Source organism: Haliaeetus leucocephalus, unplaced genomic scaffold, assembly GCF_000737465.1.
Source record: "Haliaeetus leucocephalus isolate CR32 unplaced genomic scaffold, Haliaeetus_leucocephalus-4.0 Scaffold177, whole genome shotgun sequence".
Taxonomy (NCBI): Eukaryota; Metazoa; Chordata; class Aves; order Accipitriformes; family Accipitridae; genus Haliaeetus; species Haliaeetus leucocephalus.
The window spans coordinates 845,153-866,112 of NW_010972613.1; the positions used below are offsets into that span (position 1 = coordinate 845,153).

The 20,960-nt window shown below is 46.6% G+C and overlaps 2 protein-coding genes across 2 annotated transcripts in view; one reads left to right on the forward strand and one right to left on the reverse strand.

Moving 5' to 3' along the window:
* Positions 1 to 284, reverse strand: part of DRD4 (dopamine receptor D4) — a 14,326-nt gene extending 14,042 nt beyond the window's left edge. The window contains exon 1 of the mRNA XM_010564321.1: positions 9 to 284. Coding sequence (XP_010562623.1) covers positions 9 to 284 — 276 coding nt within the window. The remainder of the gene's footprint in view (positions 1 to 8) is intronic.
* Positions 285 to 14,992: 14,708 nt separating this feature from the next.
* Positions 14,993 to 19,110, forward strand: LOC104829881. The gene is made up of 5 exons (XM_010564384.1): positions 14,993 to 15,084; positions 16,191 to 16,295; positions 16,585 to 16,689; positions 17,843 to 17,944; positions 18,999 to 19,110. Exons 1-5 carry the CDS (start codon positions 14,996 to 14,998, stop codon positions 19,108 to 19,110), a joined length of 513 nt encoding a protein of 170 aa, XP_010562686.1. The 5' UTR covers positions 14,993 to 14,995.
* The last annotated feature ends 1,850 nt before the right edge of the window (positions 19,111 to 20,960 follow it).

Consider the following 20,960-nt stretch of genomic DNA (forward strand, 5'->3'; position numbering starts at 1 on the left):
AGCCTCACCTCGGAGTAGACGTAGAGGGGCAGGACGAGGAGGGCGAGCAGCAGGTCGGCGACGGCGAGGCTGACGATGAAGTAGTTGGTGGTGGTCTTCAGCGCCCGCTCCGTGCAGACGCTGAGACACACCAGCCCGTTGCCGCCCACGATGAGCAGGATGAGGACGATGCCCAGCACCAGGGCGGCGATGTTGTGGCCGCCCGCCGGCGGCGGTGGCGGCGGTGGCGGCGGTGACAGGGCGGTGCCGTTGCATGGAGCGGCCCCGGTGCTGCCGTTCCCCATGGCGCCGCGCCGCCGCCCGGGCAGCCCGGCTCATGGGAGCGCCCTCGCCGCGGGTGCCCGGTTCGGTTCCCGCCGCCGCCGCCGGCCGCGCTCAGCCCCCGCGGCGAGCCTCCGGCGGCGGGCCGACCGGCCCCAAACTTTCCGCGCGGCGGGGAGGAGTCTCCGCCGCCCGCCCGCCGTGAGGCAGCCCCCACCCGGCTCCGGCCCCCGCCGCTCCAACTGGGTCACCAAGCGGCTTACGGGGGGGGCGGCGGCGGGGGGGGGACACACAGGCTCCCGGTGTCCCGTCGCCGTCCCTCCTCACCCCCCCCCCCGAGGAGCCCCGGGGGGGCCACCGCCGCGGGGGACCCTCAGCCGCTCCCGGTCCGGAGGTGAGGAGGGTCGCGTCGTGGAGGGTCGTCCAGCCCTGGAGGAGCCCCCCCGCCCCCGGCTCCGCCTTGGGGGATGCTCTTCGTGGGACCAAGCCCTGCTTGTCTTCCACTGGCCGAGGCGAGTGCTGTCCGCCCGGGGCTTTACCGAAAAGAAGCCGGGGATTAACGCCTTGCCCTTCACTGCCTGACTTACCCCAGCCTCCACCTCCGGCGGAGGAGTCTCCTTCTCCCAGGATTAGGCTTCACGTTGCCTCTTGAGCAGGAGGAAGAGAACAAGTGTGCACTGACACAGCTAACATTTCTTCTTTGAGGAACCACCCTTCTCCAGGTACAGCAGCAGTCGGTTGGTATTCCGCCCCAAAGGAGCGGTCAGTCGCTCTGTGAGTGGTAAAGAAACAGCACAACATTTATTTCAAAGCTGAAACCGACCATAAAACCAAAAGACTTTGCAGTGAAATGTTTTAGGGTTGGCTTGTTTGAGGGTTTTTTTCCCTTTGGTTTTATGTTTTATTCTTTTATTTGGGCTTATGATTTGCTTGACTTTTTTGCATGGCATATGCTGGGCCATTCAGTGACTCCTATTGCAAAAGTGGCATAGGAGGAAGATAAAAACCAAGAACTGGGTCTCCTACAGTGAGATTTCTATACGTTGGACATAATGTCTTCCTTGGCATGAGCCTGACCGCACTTACCTGACTTGGAAGCAGCAGAGGCACTGGCCCCACAAGCACTGTATTGCAAATGTTGTGGTAGACCAAAGGACTCTTGGGTCTTGGCTGGACCCTCACTAATAGGGAAAAAACCCAACAGGTCAGCAAGTGTTTAGAGTAAAAGGTTGTTTTAAGTCAGCTTGACCTAAGGTATATTCCCCAGGAGACTCAAAGCAGTAACATGAACAGTAATTAGAGAAATCGGTGTTGTTATCTTTGATCTCCAAGAGCATCTGAAGGACTGTGAAGTCTCCAGAAGTCCCGAAAATGGCAAACACTGCCTATTTTTAAATGGAGAGAGACAAAAAATCAGGGCACTAAAGACCAACCTGAGTTGCTCCAATCCCTAGAAAGCAACAGAGCTTGTTCATTTCCGTGCTAGACCTAGGAGCACTTGTAGATATGGGGATAAATAGTAAATATCATGTATCTTGACTTTAGCTCTGGCTGCAGTCTCACATGGCATTCTCTTAAGCAATGTAAAAGGAAAGACTAGGTGAAAATATTACAGTTTGGGTGACTAACTGGAAAATTGTATTCCAAGAGCTGTGCAGAATCTGGTAATATTTAGTGTTTACATAATTGACCTGAGTGAAGGTCCAGAGAGTCCACTAATTAAATTTGAAGATACCACTAGGACAGGAAAGGCTGCGAGCATCTTAGAGCACAGAGTAAAAATTCAAAATGGTTACTGCATTCACCTCTGCACAGATGGAAATGAGCTCGGTGCAGTCTAGCAGAGATGGAGCCTGAGGCTCGGGAAGGACAGGGGAGCTGTGACCCCCCCTATTTCTAGCCCAGATGGCTTGGAAGATGTGGGACCTGATCCAGACTCAGTGGGCATCTTTCCAGCTGTGCTACCAAAGCTCAGATCAGATGTTAAAGGCCACCTAACCATTCAGATCAACCTGGTGTTTATGGAAGGCAGGGGGAAGATAAGGCATAGCAGGAAAGGGTCATTTACACTACAGGGCGGGGGGAAATTACATTATTGGCAGCTTTTTATAAGACAAGAAGCTTCTCAGAGCTGTTTATAGGCTCCGGCTATCAGAATTTCATCTAATCTATTAAGAGACTTCTGGAAGAAATCCTCTCTCCAACCCCCTGCCACTGTTCCCCCCAATTCCCTTACTCTTTTTTGAAAAAGGACATGATTAACCCTCAGCATGTGCAGCATGGAAAAGCCAGAGCTCTGTTTTCAGCCATGGGGACATAGTCAGATGTAGGTACCATCCTTTCCCTGGAGTGGATTAACAGCAGTTGATCCACACAGTCTGTTTTACCCAGCTGCTTCAGGCTCCGCAATTTCGTACATGAGTAAGAGAAAATTGCTTTGGTTTAAGCACTTTGCTGGCAAACTAGCTTGCCAAAAACTGCCTCCAGAGGTGTGGCTTCCAAGTCTTTTCTAAAGCCAGCAAGAACGCCAACCCTTTAGTACCTGCTGAGTTGTATTACCCCTCTCTCCCATCCCCAGTGTAGGTTTGCCATCCTCACATTGATTCCAATACCCATGGATTTGTCTAGTCATCTCCCTCTTCCAGCTGACCCAGCTTTGACATGCACTTAAATCACTATGCAAAGACCAAGCTCAGTCGTACATAGCACAGGAGAGACACTTCCATCTGCCCTGAATGGGACCAGATCTTTCTCCAAATCTGGCTTTCTCAGCCACCAGCACTGAAGTGGGTACTCACGCCTTCTGCTCTGCCTGTATTTCTGCATTTCTTCAGGAACAGTTTGTGTTGGACTCAGGTGGGCACAAGCATGGCTGCACATCTGTCAGGTTAAGAGCTCCTCATCTGCTGTGCAGTTCAAACGAGGAAGATATATGTTATCCCGTGCAGTAAACTGGCACAAAACTACCCCACCAGTGTTTTTTAAGCCTGTATGTCTTGACAGTATGAGTTTACTCAGTGGTTTCTATCACCTGGTCACAGCCTTTCTGGTCTGGTGGTTGGTCCCTAAAACCTAACTGCTGGCACACTTGCTGCTGTCACAGCCTTCACTCAGCGAGGAGCTGATACAGCGGAACCACTTTTACTAGAGCCCTTTTACTCCAGGAAATCAACTCAAATTAGCCAAAGGAGGCCCTGAAGTGCATTAATGAAACTGCACTGAAACCCTATGTGGACAGAATACCCTTAATTTATTTATGTTTAAACTACCTGAGCAGCAAAAAGAGCAGGATCGAATTGTGACTACAGGCTTTCTGCCTTCCCACAGGGATTAATGCCATTTTTCTAATCCACTTTAACAGTTAATTTATATTAATTATCTTGATTTTCCCTGTGGGTTAGTGCAGAATGACTCTTAATTCTCAGTGTGGAAGCCCTTATTCCAGACTAACAGTGCCTTAATCCTAAACTAGTTTAATCCTGGCGTGGATTAAACTAATGTGAAATAAGGCTTTTGACTTCCAAAAAAGAGCAGCCATGCAAAGCACTAATTAGGACAACTCTTCCATTGCAAACTCACAGGCTACAGTAATCCTTGCTCACTGGCCCGAGTCTCATGGCTCCTCTGTGTCTGCCTGCTGCCACTCTGCCTGTAGTGCATCCCTTGGCAGATACAGCGGTTGTAAACCACATCCTGCTAGGCCAGCTCCTAGCTGGCCAACTAGCCTGAGCCAACTGATTTGGCTTTGCTGTGCGGCAGTGTGTCCAGGGGAGCAGTGAATCCTGGAGAGCAAAGACTAGCAGAAAAGCACCCTTCTTTTCTGCTGGCAGGTATAAGCATTAGACACAATCCCTTTCTTGGATAAGAGGAACTGTCCTCCTAGCAGAGGAGAAGGAGGGTCTGTAATACATCAATATAGCCAAAGAAGTCATCTCATGTTACTGCAAGAAAAAAAAGGTGACAAAGGACAGAGTCATTGGTGACCCTCGTGGAAAGCAAGAAGAGTTATATGTCAAAGTGATGGACAGTGAATGCTTAAGAGCACCTTTGGAAAGTGTCTGTCAGTGCTTTTGAACAACCCTTTTTTGCTTGGGTGCGCAGCTTGCAGAGTGTCCTGGTTCCCTTGTCACACTGTGACAGCCTGCTGGCTCAGGGCAGGTGGGAGGAGAGGCTGTGAAAGCCACCCGTAGCTGCTCTTTTTGTCAGAAAAAAAAATGTTTTATTCTGTCCTAAGTAGGTGCTATGAAGGAGACAAGGTAGGAACAGCAGCACCTTCTGCTAGCATGGACACCCCAGCCTCACATAAGACCACGCCTCAGTTTCCCCCTTATAGACTGGCAGACTGGTCCCCCAGCTACTCCATCAAAGAAATGTCTGTCCATACACGAGGGATGGAGTCTCTATATAAGCCCGTATCAGTGCTTGTCAAATACGGGGAAATGAGGCTCTGGTACCCAGTACCTCTTAGGACCTCCGCCTTTCCTTCTGTGCCATGCATCTGCGACTGCAGCCTGTGGCATAGAAAGACTTTGCTAGTGAACACAATGTCACTGTCACTGCCCTCCAGCCACCTACAAACTCCTCAGCTGCCAGAGACCAGCTCATGGCAGCACCGGGAAAGCACCCGTTTCTTATCAAACCAACAAAACAGTGGGAGATCTGCCTTTTCAGTGTGTTTTGGGGTGTGTTTTTAAAAGAAACTCAGGAAAAGGAGCAGTGCGGTTGGTTTTCAGCAAGGCTTTGCTTGCTGAAAGTGGCTGCAGTGGAGCTGGTGCACAACAGCCAGCCAAGGAGCCTGGAGGAGTCCCCCAGAGACCCCCCAGGATGAGTTAATGGAGGATTTGATTGAGAGCCAGTTCAAAGGATCAGGAAGGTCGCAAAGTGAGATATCTGTCAGAGTCTCCCAAAAGACAAGGAACTTTTATCGCTGTAGTTCTTCACACTTGAGGCACTGAGTTTTTAAATAGAGGAGAGCAAAACTACCTGCCAAAGTTTCAGCACAGATACACCTAAACTCAACTGTTGAATAGTACCCTGATAGCTGGGCAACAGATCACTGGGGCTATCTTCAGGTTCAGAACAAAGGGAGGAAAATAAAGAGCTTTTAAGGCCAATCCTGTTCCTTTTATTTGACATATTTAGCTGAGCAATTCTCTGTGAAAGTATCACCTGAGCAGCAAAGCCGTCCTGCTTTACAATCTGCCTGTAATGCATTTCCAAGAAAAGAGGCAGACGCAGCATCCTGCCTTTCAGGTTAACCTTTGCAAGAGAGGCACAAGGATGGCCCATCTCTTTTGGCTTTCCAGACTCTCTGAGTCCCCCTCCAAGAAGCTGCAGGGATTTATGTCACACTGAATAGATCTTTTGACATTTAACATTCTGGCAAGTTATGATAAATCCACGTAAGATGTAAAAACTCATGCATTTTTAATGGTGATTAGCTGTGGGGATAAAACTACAGAGAAAATGGCTGGATTTTCCGTCTCTGTTATCTTAGAGTCAAAACTAGATGTTTTTGTGGATGCCAGATTTCAGACTAAGCCGCATAATTGATCTCACGCAGGGATAACCTGATGAAATAAAAGGGTTTGTGTCATAGGGCAGATCAAATTAATATACTTCAAGACCCTACTGGTTTTAAAACACCAGTGAGCTTATTAGAGCCACTTGTTAAGAAAAACCTCCTGGGGAGGAGGGGAAGTGCAAGGCAACACAGGCAGGGAAAGGCATGCCTGTGAGCAGCAAGCACCTATAAATGCACATCCTTCCACCCTCACCTTCGCAAAGCCTGTTGTTGTTCACCTGGAAGGGATGTCCTTTCAGGTCCCTGACAAAGTCCAAAAAGGGATGCAGCCGAAATGAACCCCAAGCAGCTGTGTAGCTGTCAGGAGTTACTGTGCTCCTTGCTGGCACTGCACACATGGAACAGCTGGCCAAGCCTGCCTGCAAGCCAGGACACAGACCATGTCGTCCTTATAATTAAAATTAATTCCCTGAAGTGCTTTCTCCTCTTCCTCAGACACAGCAAACAGCTGGAGGCTAAGATTACGGATGCTGATGCCAATTAGAGCTCTGATAAGGCCAGACGCATGGGGAGCATTAGCACACAGCTCTGCTGGGGAGAGACGGCACTTGGAGCTCCTCTGTGTCAAGGTACAAGGTAGCTTCCAGCTGGGCAAAGAGCAATGCCAGGCTGCGAGGGCAAGGATGGCCAGTCCTGTACTGTCATGTCTGTGCAGTGGTATGCGTTGTCTCATCCATGCATCCCACACTATGGAGGCTACCTGGAGACAGGCAGAGTGCACCCACTTTGGCAGTCCTCAAAGGAGATTTGGAGGAAGGCCCATAGGGTGTAAAAGAACAGCAAGTGATTGATGGGGGCAGCAGCTTGTCTTTGCAGGTCTTTAAAAAGCTCTTTGTTCTTCCTTGGTGACAGAGAGACATCCATGATACATGCATAGGTTGGGAAAACAGAGTTCCTCCCTTCCTGTAAAAACTAGACTGCCCTGAGTCTGGCTTTTGCTTTTCTGGGTCACAGTGCCAGCCATGGTAAAAACAACCCTTTTTTCTCTCTACCATGTCCATTCCCAAGCAGGGAGGAAGATTTGCTTGCAGGAGGGAAGTGCCTCACAGCAGCCCTTCCAAATTCAAGGCTGTCTCCTGCTTGCTGCAGGTGTGCTTGCTCAGGGGAGCAGTGTCTGCAGGATGAGCCTGGCTCAGCCCCAGCATCCCCAGGCAGAGCTTCTCTAGGAAGGTGAACTTGTACCCTTAGGGGACCCTCTGCCTTAGCACCCATCCCTGCTCCAGAGCAGGGGGTTAAGAGATGTTCTGGCTTGCTTCCAAAGCATCTCTCATCCCATACCATGGAGAGCCAAGGCGCTCTGCCAGCACCCAAGGTACCACTCACGCACCAGTGGGGTACTTTTCCCTTTTCCCAATTCTTAGCAAAATGTTTTAAGATTTTTGTTTTTTCCAGTGTGAGCCAATCACCTAATATTTTTCTTAATCTCTTCTTTCAAAAGAGCTGGGGTTTACTGCAGATTTTGCCCAAGCGTTTGGCTGGAAGCAGATACAACTTTGATCAAAATGACTGAGGTCTGCTCTAGCACAGCCCAGCGCTCCTAACACAAAGGTTTTGCTGTCCTTGCCCCTGGGTAGTGCTGCCAACCATGGAGATAACTAGCATGTCCAGCATCATCCCTCTAGATTTCAGAGCAAGTGTGCACACTTTCAGGAATCTGGCATTTTATGCTTTTGGCCCCTGCATCTTAACTTTCTTTTTAAACTGGTGCAAATCCAGAAAGGTGGCAAATGTTGCAGCAAAGCACAACACATCTCCCACCTGCCTTGTTGGACTCAGCTGCCCAGCCAAACAAAGCAGAGGAGAGCATAGGCAATCTAAGAAAAACCCAGAGCAGCTCAGGAGCTGAGCACTATATAGGCAGATAGACAGACAGACAGACAGCCACGCACATGCTAAATCCAGACACTTCCTTTGCTTAGAGTAATTTGCCCCTTGCTGAATCACATGCTGCCATGGAGGGATGTGTAGCCTCAAGGACAGGGCTCTCCCATTCCAAGGCTGGGACTTGAATGAAACCCAGATATCTTGTCATATTGGGCATGGAGAGGTGCATACTCTCTGCTCTCAGAGTGAGCCTTATAGAGAGTGATATAGCCCATTTGCACACACAGAGGCACTGGGAAGCCAGCAAAAGAGAGTAAACATGGCTTTTCCCTCTGTTTTGTGCATTGCTTTAAGCACAAACCTCTAAAAGGGACTATGAGGGGCTGGCATGCTTCTGTGACACTGGGTTTATTCAAAGACAAGGATTGCTTCCTACCCTGTTCAGGGTTTGGGAATAGCAACTGAGTCCACTTTGGGGCTTGGGAATGGGGTAGGCGTTTTTCTGAGGTCCCATGACCATATGGGACTGTGATTTTCCTTCTCCTTTCCTCTCCCAAGCCCACCTACAGCTGCCCCTGCTCACCCCTTCCTCTCATCCCACTCTTCCCTTTTGCAGCCAAAATTATGGAATCAGGTGGTAAAGATTAAAACCACTCCTGAAACCATCCTGTGCAAGAAAGGAGCATTTAGAAGGCTAAATCCTCTAATCCCCTTGTTCCAATTAGGATCCTTTCTGTTACAGACCTGGAAGTGGTACAAGAAAATTACTCCAATCTGCTCTCAGTAGATAGCAGCGTCACGGTCAGCTCCTTGGCATGGGAAAGGCTCACCTGCAAACATACAAGAGAAAATCCCCACTACACACATGGACTCACACACATAGATATTAAGAAAGAAAAAAAAGAATGGGGGAGGTAGAAGTTCCTGAACACCCCATAAGCTGATTAAAGGGTATTTTACTTTTACGTAGGAAGGATTTAGCCATGCGGTTCCTAGTACCATCTGACCTCAATAAACTCCCATGCGATCGGCAGGTGCCACCATTGGAGGGGGTCACAGCCTGTGCCTGGGCTCCTCGAAGGCCAGCTGCACCTAGACAGCTTCATCAGGACTTGTAACACCATTGACTGACATGTGTGGTGGATGAAATGGTCCTTCCCCAACCTTCTCAGCCTGTCTTGACCCTTGTGCACTTAACCATCTCAAAGCCACGGACCTCAAAGAGAGCAGTGCAGAGGCTGTAGGAGCATTTTGGGATGTGCATTTTGGCCAGCCAAGGTGTCTCCATGAAGAAGAGCAGCCCCAGCAGATCCTGCATTGCTGCAGTAATACAGCTGGGGTCCGGACTGTGGCCAAGCTGGCAAGGGATGCTACCTTGTAAGGGTTGCCCTGGATAAACAGCAACCCCAAGGGCCGGATGGGCTTTCCTGGTCCAAGGCAGGAGCAACAATGTCCCCATGACACTGTAGCAGCATTTATCCAGCCTCTGGATAAATTCTTAAGGATATTCTTAAAGCTCTCTGGAGGTGCAGTCTGAATGCATCCAGATGGCTCCTCCAGCCAGAAAATCTTTTCTGATCTCCTGTATCAATTTCTTTGAAGTGTGAATGGGAATTTCTCCCCTTCAAAACTCAGAATGACCCCCCCCAAGCTCTGTGTGCTGATTTTTGAGAGTCTGCCTGCACCCTTCTTGTGGTGTGGGGCCAGAATACCTAGCTATATGATGAAAACCTCTTTTTCAAAATGCAGTTTCTTCTCTTTTCCTCCAATATAGAAAAAGGTCAGGGTCATGTGCTCCTCTTAAATATAGCCAATTTGGGGGCTAATACATTTAACATAGTTTTAAGATGCCCCATTTCACACTGCAGGTTTGGTGACCCCTCCTTCCCACTGTAAAGAGGGGAAAAAACACCTTCCTCTATGCCACTCTCAGCTTTGAGACTGTTGGGATGGGTTAGCTTGGGTGCGCTAGCACTTAGGTACACTTTAATGCAGAGCCTCAGTGTCGAAGTCGGGATGGCCCCTCTGTTTCGTAAACTTTGCTCACTGCCACACACGAGGGTGTCCCCAGCCAACAGCGTGGCTGCTGTGAATAGCCCTTACACCCGTGGCAACTGGATTTACTTAATGCATCTCACCACATGTCTCTCCACACTGTGCATGTCAGTTGGTGTCAAGCCTAAGCACAAGTGACTGCACAAAGATCATGGTGGCTTTACACCCGTCAATGTCCTCAGGGCAGCTCACCTCCTCCTCAGGGATGGCCCCAAGGCCCACAGACCCCTTCTCCCTCCTGCCCTGGTGCATCTCTCCCTGCCCTCTTCAAGGAGTGTTGATGCATGGCCTCAGTGGTCCTTAGTGTTACCTGTTTGTGGCACTTTGCTATACATCCTGTAAAGATTGTGTTGTGTCCCATAAACAGGTAAGTCACTGGCAGCTGGTGGCAAGGATCAGTTCAGCCCTGACTTCTTGCAGCTTCGGGTACAACAGCTGGGCAAAGAGCAGGGATCAGATGAGGGCAATAATTTCCTTTGTCATTCTCAGAGTCAATTACAGGGAGCTTTTCTCTGCAACGATACTGCACGGAGATGATGGGTTAGATTACAGTGATTAATGGATGATTTAATCATGCTTTGTGCCTGCTGGATGCAGGCAAGGGGAATCTCCACTCCCACTTTGAATGCTCACACAAATGGAGAATGGGAAAAGCAAGGCACAAATTCACAAAGCTCCATTCAGCTAATATTGGCAAGCAGTATTGTTTATCACTCCTGTTTCCATAATGTCTCCTGATGAGAATTTACTGTTAATTCTGGTTAAAGGAGAATCAGATGTTGTTTAAGGACTGGGGATTTGGTTTGGACTCCAGTTTATTCAGGTATAAATTTCAGCTTGCAAAAGCTTTTGAGTTTCCTTGCATGGTCCTGAATTTCCTCATCAGTGGCCTCAGGAGCTGCATTTAAGCTCAAGCCCGTGGTTGTCACCTGCATTATGTTGCAGCAGTGCTGGGCATGGCCACACACTTTTCTACCCCTTCACCTTTTCACTCTCTGCCACTGTTGCTGCAAGGCAAAACCCATTTTTTGTTCTTCATGTTCTTCCAGTGCCCAGAAGCTTTTACTCTCCTGTTATTCACCCTCTGCTGCCATCATGGGGCCATTTCGTCATTGCAACCTCTTCTGTGTGCCTCTTATGTAGACCCGTTTAGATTCTCACAGCAAACTGAGTTTCCCTAAGAGCTTGTGGGCATTTCATACCCACTGAGGTTATTTCCAAAGGAAAGGAAATCACATCAGTCATTTTTAGCTCCTTATTTGTTGTTTAGCCTTTTTTTTAATGAACTTCTTTTCTTTTCTTCCTTGCATTGTTCCTACATGGTCTTTCTCAGTTGTAGATGTTTAGCAATACCATGAGCGCAAGCTGAAGCTGGCCACCACCGACACAGATATAAAATATGAATACAGAAAATATGAAGATTTAAATGCAAAGAACAAAAATACAAGAACTGCAGATATCACTAATGACACTGGGGGCTCCCAAAGGAGGGCTGGGTGGCCAGAAGAGATTTTGGCTGCAATGGGAGAAGGATGTGACTCACAACTCATCCGTACCTAGGTATATAGAGAGGAAATGCATTGAATGAGGCCGTAACACTACAGAAAGTGTATCAGAGTGATGGTGGGAGGGCAGCAGGAGGAATGCCAGCACTAACACAGCTGAAGAAAGCAGTCATAACAGAAAGGAGAGGAAAATGTTTGGACGTGGACAGGACTGACCTGCACTGTCTCAACGGAGGAAGTGGGCTCCCCTGTCCAAGCAGTGGCCATGGCATCTCTTGGTCCTCCTGTCCTGGAATGGGACCTGGAATATCCCTGCTGTTTCTTCCCCTCTCTTTTGCAGGGGTCTGGCTGCAGACTGCAGTCACATGCAGTAGTGCTGAGGCTTGCTGCTCATCAGTGTGTGGGTTATTCTTCCAAGGGAAAGATGATGGGGAAAATCAGGTCCCTCCCAGCCCTCTGGTCATGAAGATGCCCTCTGCTTTTTCAAAGAAAAAAAGATAAGTAGACAAGAAAAAGTTGTCTTGTCTAGAAGATAAGAAGATTTATTTATAACAATTAATCCTTCCAAGCTACTTTATATAACATAAAGAAGGAGAGAAAGGGCATAATCCTATTTTGTCCCTCCATTTCCATGTCACTTTTAGCAGCAGTATTTGAAAGCAACCAGCTCCAAACCCCAGCAAAGGCAGGGAATATATTCAGGATGTTTTCTATGCATGTACAAGTATGCTTCTTTCTTTGAAGCTGTGATAGTGTCTGTTCTCAGCAGACCTTTCCTGGACATGGCTGTGAAACCACAGCTTGAAAGGTATTGTCTCCTCATGCAAAAGTCAGTCTTCATCCTACTGATCAGACAATGTTTGTCACTTGTAAAAAAGTGACACATTGTTTAGCCAAATCGCAGGTACACACATACAGTCACTGACAGTTCCTGGCAATTGCAAACAAAATACTAGCTAGGATTGAAAAAGAACAGAAGATTAAGCTCCTATCAAGAGGTAATTAAAGCCAGGAGGAGAGATAATGATGACAATTGTAATGAATCATTTGGTACAGGGATGTTTGCCCAACAAATTACTGTCATTATAGACAGAAGCAGGAATTACTACCCATCAGCAGAAATACAGTCCATTGAACTGCTGTGAATGACCTGATCAGGTTTAGAGAGTAATTAAAAGGACATTCCAGCCTGGATGCATTATTTGCTGTTAATCATGATTACTCATATTCATATCTTTACCCAAATAATTGTTTCTGATAAGGGCTGCAGATTTATAGGGGGCCATGGAGAGGAGTGGGCCAGTGGTGCATCATAGCCGTGAGACAGCTGAGAGCCTGGAGTGACCACAGTTTGGTGAGTACCGCTGTGCTGACATGGTCAGGCTGGATGGGCTGCCTTCTCCCCTCTTTCAGTTTTTGGGTGGTGGATTTCAGGCCTCCATGATGCTTTGCTGAGCCATTGCCATGAGGCCATCCATCTCCTGAACAGCAATGCTGGTAATATGTGGGGTGTTCCTCCTCTGGAGCAACCAGTGGAAAGAACAGAGCTCAAACAGCAGCTTGACAAGATGGCTTCCAGAAATACATGGTCTTTAGTTTTAGGTAGAGCACAATGGATGGGCAGGAATAAGAAGGTGTGCAAACTGGCTGTGTACCAGCCTTTTTGGAAGCTCTCCTAGAGATAGTGCTCCTGCAGGGTGATGGGAGCCTTGATTCAGCAAAGCCTTTGGGTGCAGTCTGACATTTCAGCAGTAGGATTTGTCTGCTGGAAAGGTCTGAGATGCTCCTGGGTCTAGAGCTGGCCTGGTGCACACTTCTTTCAGCTAAAGGTCCCAGATAGCTGAGGAGTTTGCATTTATTGAAAGCCAGCATCACTTTGGAGGGCAATAAAAAAACTCGTAAGTATCTTAAGAAGGTTAATCAGCTCTACTGTGATGACACTGAAGATCTATCTCCTCCCTGGGGTCTGACTGATTAAAAAAACCGATGCAATACATCATTATTGATACACAGGAGAAGTTCCCCAACAGCCATTACTGTTCCTAGCAACTTCAGCAAGCAAATATGGTCTGCGTAGGGAAGACAAAATTATGTCCAGAAAGGGAAAAGATGAGTTGATCCACTTGATTAGCAGCTAGAAAGCTTATGAAGAGAGGGGAAACTCTGGAGCTACAGATGGGGTTTAAAATGGGCTCTTAAATGTGGTGCTCCAAGACAAATACCAGCCCAGGGTTGGCACAAGGAAGGCCAAAATGCTGTGGTGAGATCCTGGCTGGGGATCAAGGCATTGCATGGCAGGTATTGTACAGGTTGAAGGACACACTCAGGATCCAGGTTTCCCTTCCCTGAAGGGGGGTGGCTGTTTTCAGCTCTTTCATGTCCCTCGGCTGGGAAGCAGTACTGTGGAATCTGTTTTGTTTGGACTCCAATAAGAAACTGATCTTTGAAATGTCCTTCTTGTTTTAATTATTCCATGACCCTCAAAGCCAAATCAGGCAGGAAAACACAACACTAAAGCATCAGAAGTATGTGCGATGTGAAGCTTATGGCTCCTTAATCATGCAAAACCTCTCACCTGTCCACTCTGCAACCCCCATTAAATATTTGTGCTGTGGCTTACAGCAAATAAATTTCTGTATAAATCCCCCACTCTTGTCCTTCCTCGTCTTGCCTCTTCTCATCTTGCAGTATCTCTAGAGTAGCAAACAGTCCCAGAAGGGTGGCTAGAAAGTGTTTGGGAAACTCTGACAGTCCTTTAATGCTCTTTGTACTGTCTAGTTTCAGACTAAAATAAAACCAAAGTGGGAGGACTTTGATTTTGGGTTAGCAAGTACTATTGGAGTTTCCAGGACAGTGACTAAGAAAGCAAGGTTTGCTTCTTAGCAGGAGGAGGGCAGGTATATTATAAATTACAGATATGGCTCCTGTGTAATCCTTGGGGAAATGTGAGCACCCTCTTATAAAGGCACATACACATCTCTGCAGGCATAGGGCTTCAAAGAGAGCCTGGAAATAAAAGGGAAAAACATGCAATGGCTTGTGATAAACAAAATGTACTTTTCTTATTATTTCAGTAAGAAAACAAAATGCAAGGTTCTGCTTGCATTTTCTACTGAAAATGTGTGTTATTTCTTTTTTCCTTCTTGAAAGATTTGAAGATAGGCAGATATCGGCACATACAAGAGCCTTTCCCTTCCCATGTGTGTACCTGAATTTTATTTGGCACATGCCATTTTTTTTGGTTTGAAAAAACCCAAACAGACTTCTCCTGGGCATCCTCTAGGTATACCATAACTGTCCGTGAGGGATGTTTTCATGGGTGCTTTAAACCCTCTCCTTGAAGGCTCAGCTCTCAGAGACTTATAGTAGAATGGGGTTTATTCCATGGTGTTGTGCCACTGATGGATTAACTCACATGATACCTCTCTGTGTATTCAAGGCATATTATACTGGCTCACAGCAAAACTCCAGCATAAACATCATCTCACACAGTCAGCCTCAGACCTGTGCTCCAGGACTGGGTGGTGGTGGGATAACAACTACAAACAACTTCCAACTAACTCACAACATGAATGATTTGAAATGTTTGTCTTTTGTATTTTAAAGAAATACTATCTTTGCTGGCAGGAATTCCTGCCTAATTTAGTTATAGTGTTGTTATTTATATAGCCATGTGTTCTATGTGGCATGTGAACTGTACCAAACAAAGGCCAAGGTAATTTGTTCTGCTGCTCATAAAACCTTGTACTTTAATTCAGGAGAGAACATGGTTTCCCTGCTGACTGGTCTGTGGCAACTAATTATTCCCATGATTGTCCTATCACACTTCTCAGCATCTCTTCCATCCCAGGAGAGGTAAGTATTTCTTGTGCCTCTGCTTCCTTTTTCTCCATGGCTTTTTGTTCAAAGAGCCTGCTAGCTATAAAGTCAGCCTTTTATCTTCCTTCCAGAACTTGCATCTGCTTCGTTGTTGGATTTTTTTTCCCTAAATTGATTTAGTTAAATAAGTGTAAACATTTTTTCTTGCTTAAGAATAGAAACATTGATTTGAGCTTATTCAGGAGAAAAATCAGGACCCCAAACAGATCAAAATATAGTAAAAAAGAGACTCTTGAGTCTGTTTTCCTGCTAGGTATTTATGCAGGCTCATAGAGGTGGAAGTTTCTGTTTCAAATAGCCTAGTCCCATGAAAACATAACCAAAATAGTCAATCTTGTAAGTTCACCAGTTCACAATCTTGTGTGTAAGACTGGCAGGGTTGTCTCTCCTCCCACTTGTGCTGGGACAATTAAAGCACAGAGAGACTAAAGGAGGTAAGGTGGAAGAGGGCAGAGCTGAGACTGCCTTGCAGCCCTTCCATGGCCACAACCAGTGCCTGGCCCGGCTTCCCTAGCCCTAGCACTGTACTGGAATAGACACAGACAAGCACATACACGGGGTCTCTCCAGAAGCTGGACCCCGGACCTTTTATCCTACCCACTGGCTAGTCTGGTTTGAAGTTAATAGCTCTGGTTGAACCTCACTGAGGCTTTGAACACTTCTTTTAATGGCTTCTCAACCAGTCACCTGCAAGTGCTGGTCTTTGGTACCATCACTGTTATCTACCTGTTCCTCAAGGTTTGTGTATCTGGGTGCTTAATTTATTAATTCTCCAGTCTCTTGTCCTACTCTTTTGTGCTGAATCAGTGTTAACCTCACATTCCCATATCCTTATGGTAAGGTGATTACATTAGTAAGAAGCACGTGCAGGTTGTTTTTCTGTGTGGTGGTTAAAAAAGATATGTCTTTTAAACACCAATAAGATTTGCCCTTTTTTTGGTGAAACTTTGTCAAATTAGCACAAATTCTTGCCTGTCTTTCTTTGGGACCCTCTTTCCCTGAGGGAGCAGTTTTAAATGGTTGTTGTTCTCTGGTCTTAAAACCATGTCTTTTCACCTCTTTTTTCTCTTCTGACCTCCCAGGACTGAGAGACATGCTGATGGGATCTTCCACAGTGAGCTCAGCAAGATGAATGGCAATGCCTATGTGCAGCAGCTAGTCAAACACCTGATGGGCCTCAAGGAGAGGTAAGGACCAGCCCAAGCCACCCTTCTGGGGCATGGAAGTCTCCAGCAGGAGATGGCATCCCAGCAATGAGGGACATGCCCATGGGGCTGAGCTGTCTCCAGCTCCAGGGCCAGCCTGAGCACTGGTCTCATCCAGAAGATGCCCAAGATGAAAGGAGACAGAAGAGGAGAAGGGGAGGGATAAAGGGCTCCTTGACAGTGGGAAGAGAGAAATTTCTGTGTCTTGTGATAAGTCCCACATCACATGGCTGGGAGGAGCAGCCTTTGTACTGTATTTTCCCTGACGCAGGTCCCAGAGGCATTCAGATGGACTGTTCACCAGTGAATACAGCAAGATCAGAGGAAACGCTCAGGTTCAGAAATTCATTCAAAATCTCATGGGCCGCAAGCGCAGGTAAGAGCTCTGCTTCCTGGGGAATGGGAAGGCAGCTTGGGCCATGCAGGCTGCAGGGAGACAGGTCTCACGTCTAGGAAAAGTGGGGTGGCATGACCAGTGGTTTGGAAAACTTGAGACAAGGGCAAGTGGGCTGGGGCTTGGTCTCCTCCCACTAGGCTGTGCCTGAAGCTGCTGTGCAATAGTAGAGATATCCCATCAGTCTGCCCTGCCTGTCCCAGCAGGCAGAGCAGTTCACAAACCTTCTCACTGAGGCCATTTCTAAGCATAAAACAACATTATCTGTTGCATATGCATTTCAAGCTTAATCCATAGGACACAAAACTTTACATCAGATTACAGCCTGGGATTTTTTGTTTGCATTTTGATTCAGCCTTTTGGGGAAAGTTGTAGATGATTTACCTACTTCAAATAAAGCACCTGAGAAACTGTAGATAAATGGGCTCTGTATCAGAATTAGGAAGACCTTTGGGTTTCATAGTCCCCACCCATGGCTCTGACTGCCAAACTGGCCAGGCTTTAGACATAATCATATATATGGCCAATATGGGGTCGCTCATCCAGCCAAAATATGGGGCCACTAGCTCCCACTGAAGCCACGTATATGAGCACATCATCAGTTACAATATGTGGTGCACTGTGATACAACTCACAACTGCTGCTGGTATGTTATGAAGGGACAACATTGCCTGGAGAGGTTTCCTTCAAGCTTGGTCCATTCTTCAAGGCAGAGACATAGCACATTGATTCCTTCCCATCTGTTCAGGGTGATTTGATATTTTCTGGGGCATGCACCACTAACAAAATCCTGGCAGATGCAGTGGGTTTTTAATTTCCAAATGCTGGAAAAAGGTATATATCCATGGGCAGAAGGACATGCTGGTACTGGGTAATGAGGCAGAGTGCAAGTGCATATTATAGCCTGTCCCTTTGCCAGCCAGGAAGCATCTGAGCCTGATTTGAAGAGGATACTTGTTTTTCTTTCTGCACAGCTATGGTGACAGTTGGCAGGTTAACAGAGCACGGACCATGGGGCAGGTCGGTGGTGGGGTGAACCTGCCTTCCAGACAGCAGTGCTGCTTTACAGCTGTGGTGGTTACACTACTTGTTTGGGTTTTTTAAAATTATCATTAATTTTCTTTTTCTTAACCAGCTCTTCAGGACCAGTCTACACAGATGTGCAGGGGAGTGAGGAAGAAAACAGCCATGAGGAACTTTGCTTTATATGGTTGTACCAGAGCTTTCTAAACACCAGGTAGGTGGGACAGATTTGTCACCTCTGTGGCCCTGATCACCACAGTCTTGAAGCCAAAAGAGGACTTTTAGTAACTTGTAAATTCCCAGTTTTTCCCACAAGCATAGCAGTCTGATGTAATGTAGCAGATCAGAAGGACTCAGCTAATATCCTCAAAAATATCCTTAAAAAGGGGAAGGGTGGAAGATTTATTAAATTGACCATATTTTAAAATCACTTCTGCCTCATTCCCCACCAGCTTGTGAGACATTGTCTCAGGGGCTGTCGTTGCTGAATTGCAGCCCTCCATCACACAGTTTTGTACCTCCTGTCACTCTGCCAGCAACCACACTCCCAGGGGTGGTTTGCAGAGCTAGAAAAGCAAATGCTTTAGTCTAACTGCAAGGTGCAATGTGGCTGTGTGCAATCTCAATTGATTTCCGTGCCTACATTCATGGTAATCTCTATTTCTACATGCCAAGCCCACCTGGCACTCAGTTTTGCCTTACCTAAAGCAAAGCTGGCACTGAGATTTACAGCTAAGTGCCATATAAAAGCCAGTTATTAAAAATAATAAACCCCAGGGAAATGAAAGAATATATTTTTCTAATCAAAGAGTTGTTATCCTGGACTGAAACAATTGTTCATCCCATTAAGAAACCTGATCTAACAGTTAAAATAGAAAGCCTTTGCTACCCTGTCTTGATTCAGTTATTGATTCAAACACACACCTCAGGATGGGCTGTCCTAGCATCTGGACTTTGTCTCTTCCTAGTGACCAACCACTTTCAATTAGACATCTCGCTGTTAAATCACTAAAATTAGGAGGAATAAGCTGGCCTTTAGTACCTCTTGTCCACATTGCCTAGAATAAATAGGGATGATAACACTAACAGACTTGCCTGTGCATTTGTGGGGTGCCTGGCTGCAGACAGCCATGATCTGGGTCCGTCTATCATGATCTGCTCCTTGGAGTCATCTTTTTGATGAATTTTACAAGGTAGCCTTGTCACACTTACTGCAGTCTGTGCCCCCAGGAATAACAAACTATCACTCATTTTTTCCCTTCCAACAGCCACTCAGAGAGTGATGCCAGGGAAGCTGCTGCAATTACCAGCCAGTATGTTTGCCCCATCTCTAAGCAGCTGGTTACAGACATGAAGGAAGATACAGACAGTTTCGACTGAAGTTGAAGGGAAAGAAACAGCCAAGGAGACAGCTTTGCATGTATATAGCCTTGAAAATAAACAGGGAAGCTATTGGATTTACTGAGGAAAAACTCCTGAGATCACCAAATAAAAAAAATTCTGGAAAGCAGCCAAAACCCAATAAAGCCTCTTAAGATTATCAAGAGTGAAATATATGTCAGTGTGAACTGCTGTCAGTAGATGGAGCCTGAATGAAGCACATCACTTCCACTTTGTGTTAGCATCTGGCTGCCTGCTTCTGAAGTCAAATAAAGATTTGTTAGCTACACCTGTGCTTTGGCTGCTCTTTGGGAAACAGTAGTAAGGGTGGTACCATTACTAGGTGTTGGACTATTAGAAATGCAGGGTTGGGGGGGAAGTATTTTGCAAGGCTTCCCCCACACGAGGCATGTTGGGACTAGCTGGATTCCCTGGCTGCATCTTCTGTGGCTGGGACTCAGCACTGCTCACAAACCACAAATCCAATCGTACAAAGACGCCAGCATCAAGGCCTCCATTTAGTAGAAACTTAGCCAGGTGCTAGATTTTATTGCAAAGAAATGTACTGAGAGCTACACAACATAGATACACACCATAAATATTGTTTGCACTCCATTCTGCCCCTGTATTTACAGGCCCAGCTTTCTCATAACCCCTAAAGACAAAGCTTCAAAAGGAGGAATTTGTTCCCACCATTTAATGAGGTTTACATGTTACCCCTACACTGTCTTGCCTGGCAGATTCCCTCCTCTGATAGAACAGCAACTCCATCTTTCCTGTAAAATCAACAGATTTTGAAGAGCAGCTCTAAAATAAGGTATCTTCATCTGCAATCGTGTGTGCCTACCGCAGAACTGCTCAGTCCATCCTGCATCATCAGTTTTCACCATTTATGATGTAGCTGACAGCTGTAAAGAAGCTAGTCACTCTCAAATGTTCATCTAAGCACCCATTCCCATACTGTGATGCTGAAATGCTGAATGAATGAAAGGGTTCTCACAGACCTTAGCATTTGTTTATTTTGGTCCATAGGAAATCGCTGTTAGGAAAGAGACCTCTTGGAGGACTTTTGGAAGAAGTGTTGACAGCCTGTATTTTGTTAAGCCACTAACAGCCATCTGGCTAAAATGCAGCATCTGGGAACTTTCTGAAGTCAAATGGAATTTTAAAAAGAGCAGTGAGAGCAAGTGTCCCCTTTTTCCTCCTTCCTACACAATGAGCAAGTTGAAAAAAAAAAGGTGTTTCTTTGCACAAGTGGCCAAATGCCTTGCCACATGATATTTGGCTTGGAAAAATTTACTCAGAAAAAGACAGGACAAGACAGCAGAATAGCATGCTATTGAGGCTTCAGGAAGCTGCTGAGATGTAAATAATTGGAGCCTGGATGGAGATTCTGGGGAGCATCCCTACAAAGAGCTACTGCAGGCCACTGGTAGAAGGAGACATGCGTTGTCCCTTCTGGGCAATCACAGGGCTGCAGCTGAGCAGCTATTGCTGTCTCTGGATCCACTCTGCTCACCTTGCGAGGGTACTGTAGGGGGGCTGGGAATAACAAGATTGTCTCAGAAACATAACTGATTAACTCAAGCCAAGGACTTACACAGGGCTCCTTCTTTTACCATCCAAACAAAAGAGCAGCGAAGATGGCTTTGTCTTCACTGAAACCTTTGCCTTTTCCAGAAATAAAGATAAGACATTTGAGAGCTGGCTTTTTAAACTTTTTTTTTTTTTTTTTTTTAATCTGTTTTTCAGGAACAACATGACAGATGGCAATTAGAGGAGAGAAACCATAAGTCATGGGGCGGAGAAAAAAACCTGTTACAGGAGGGAATGTGGGCCATGCAGAAAAA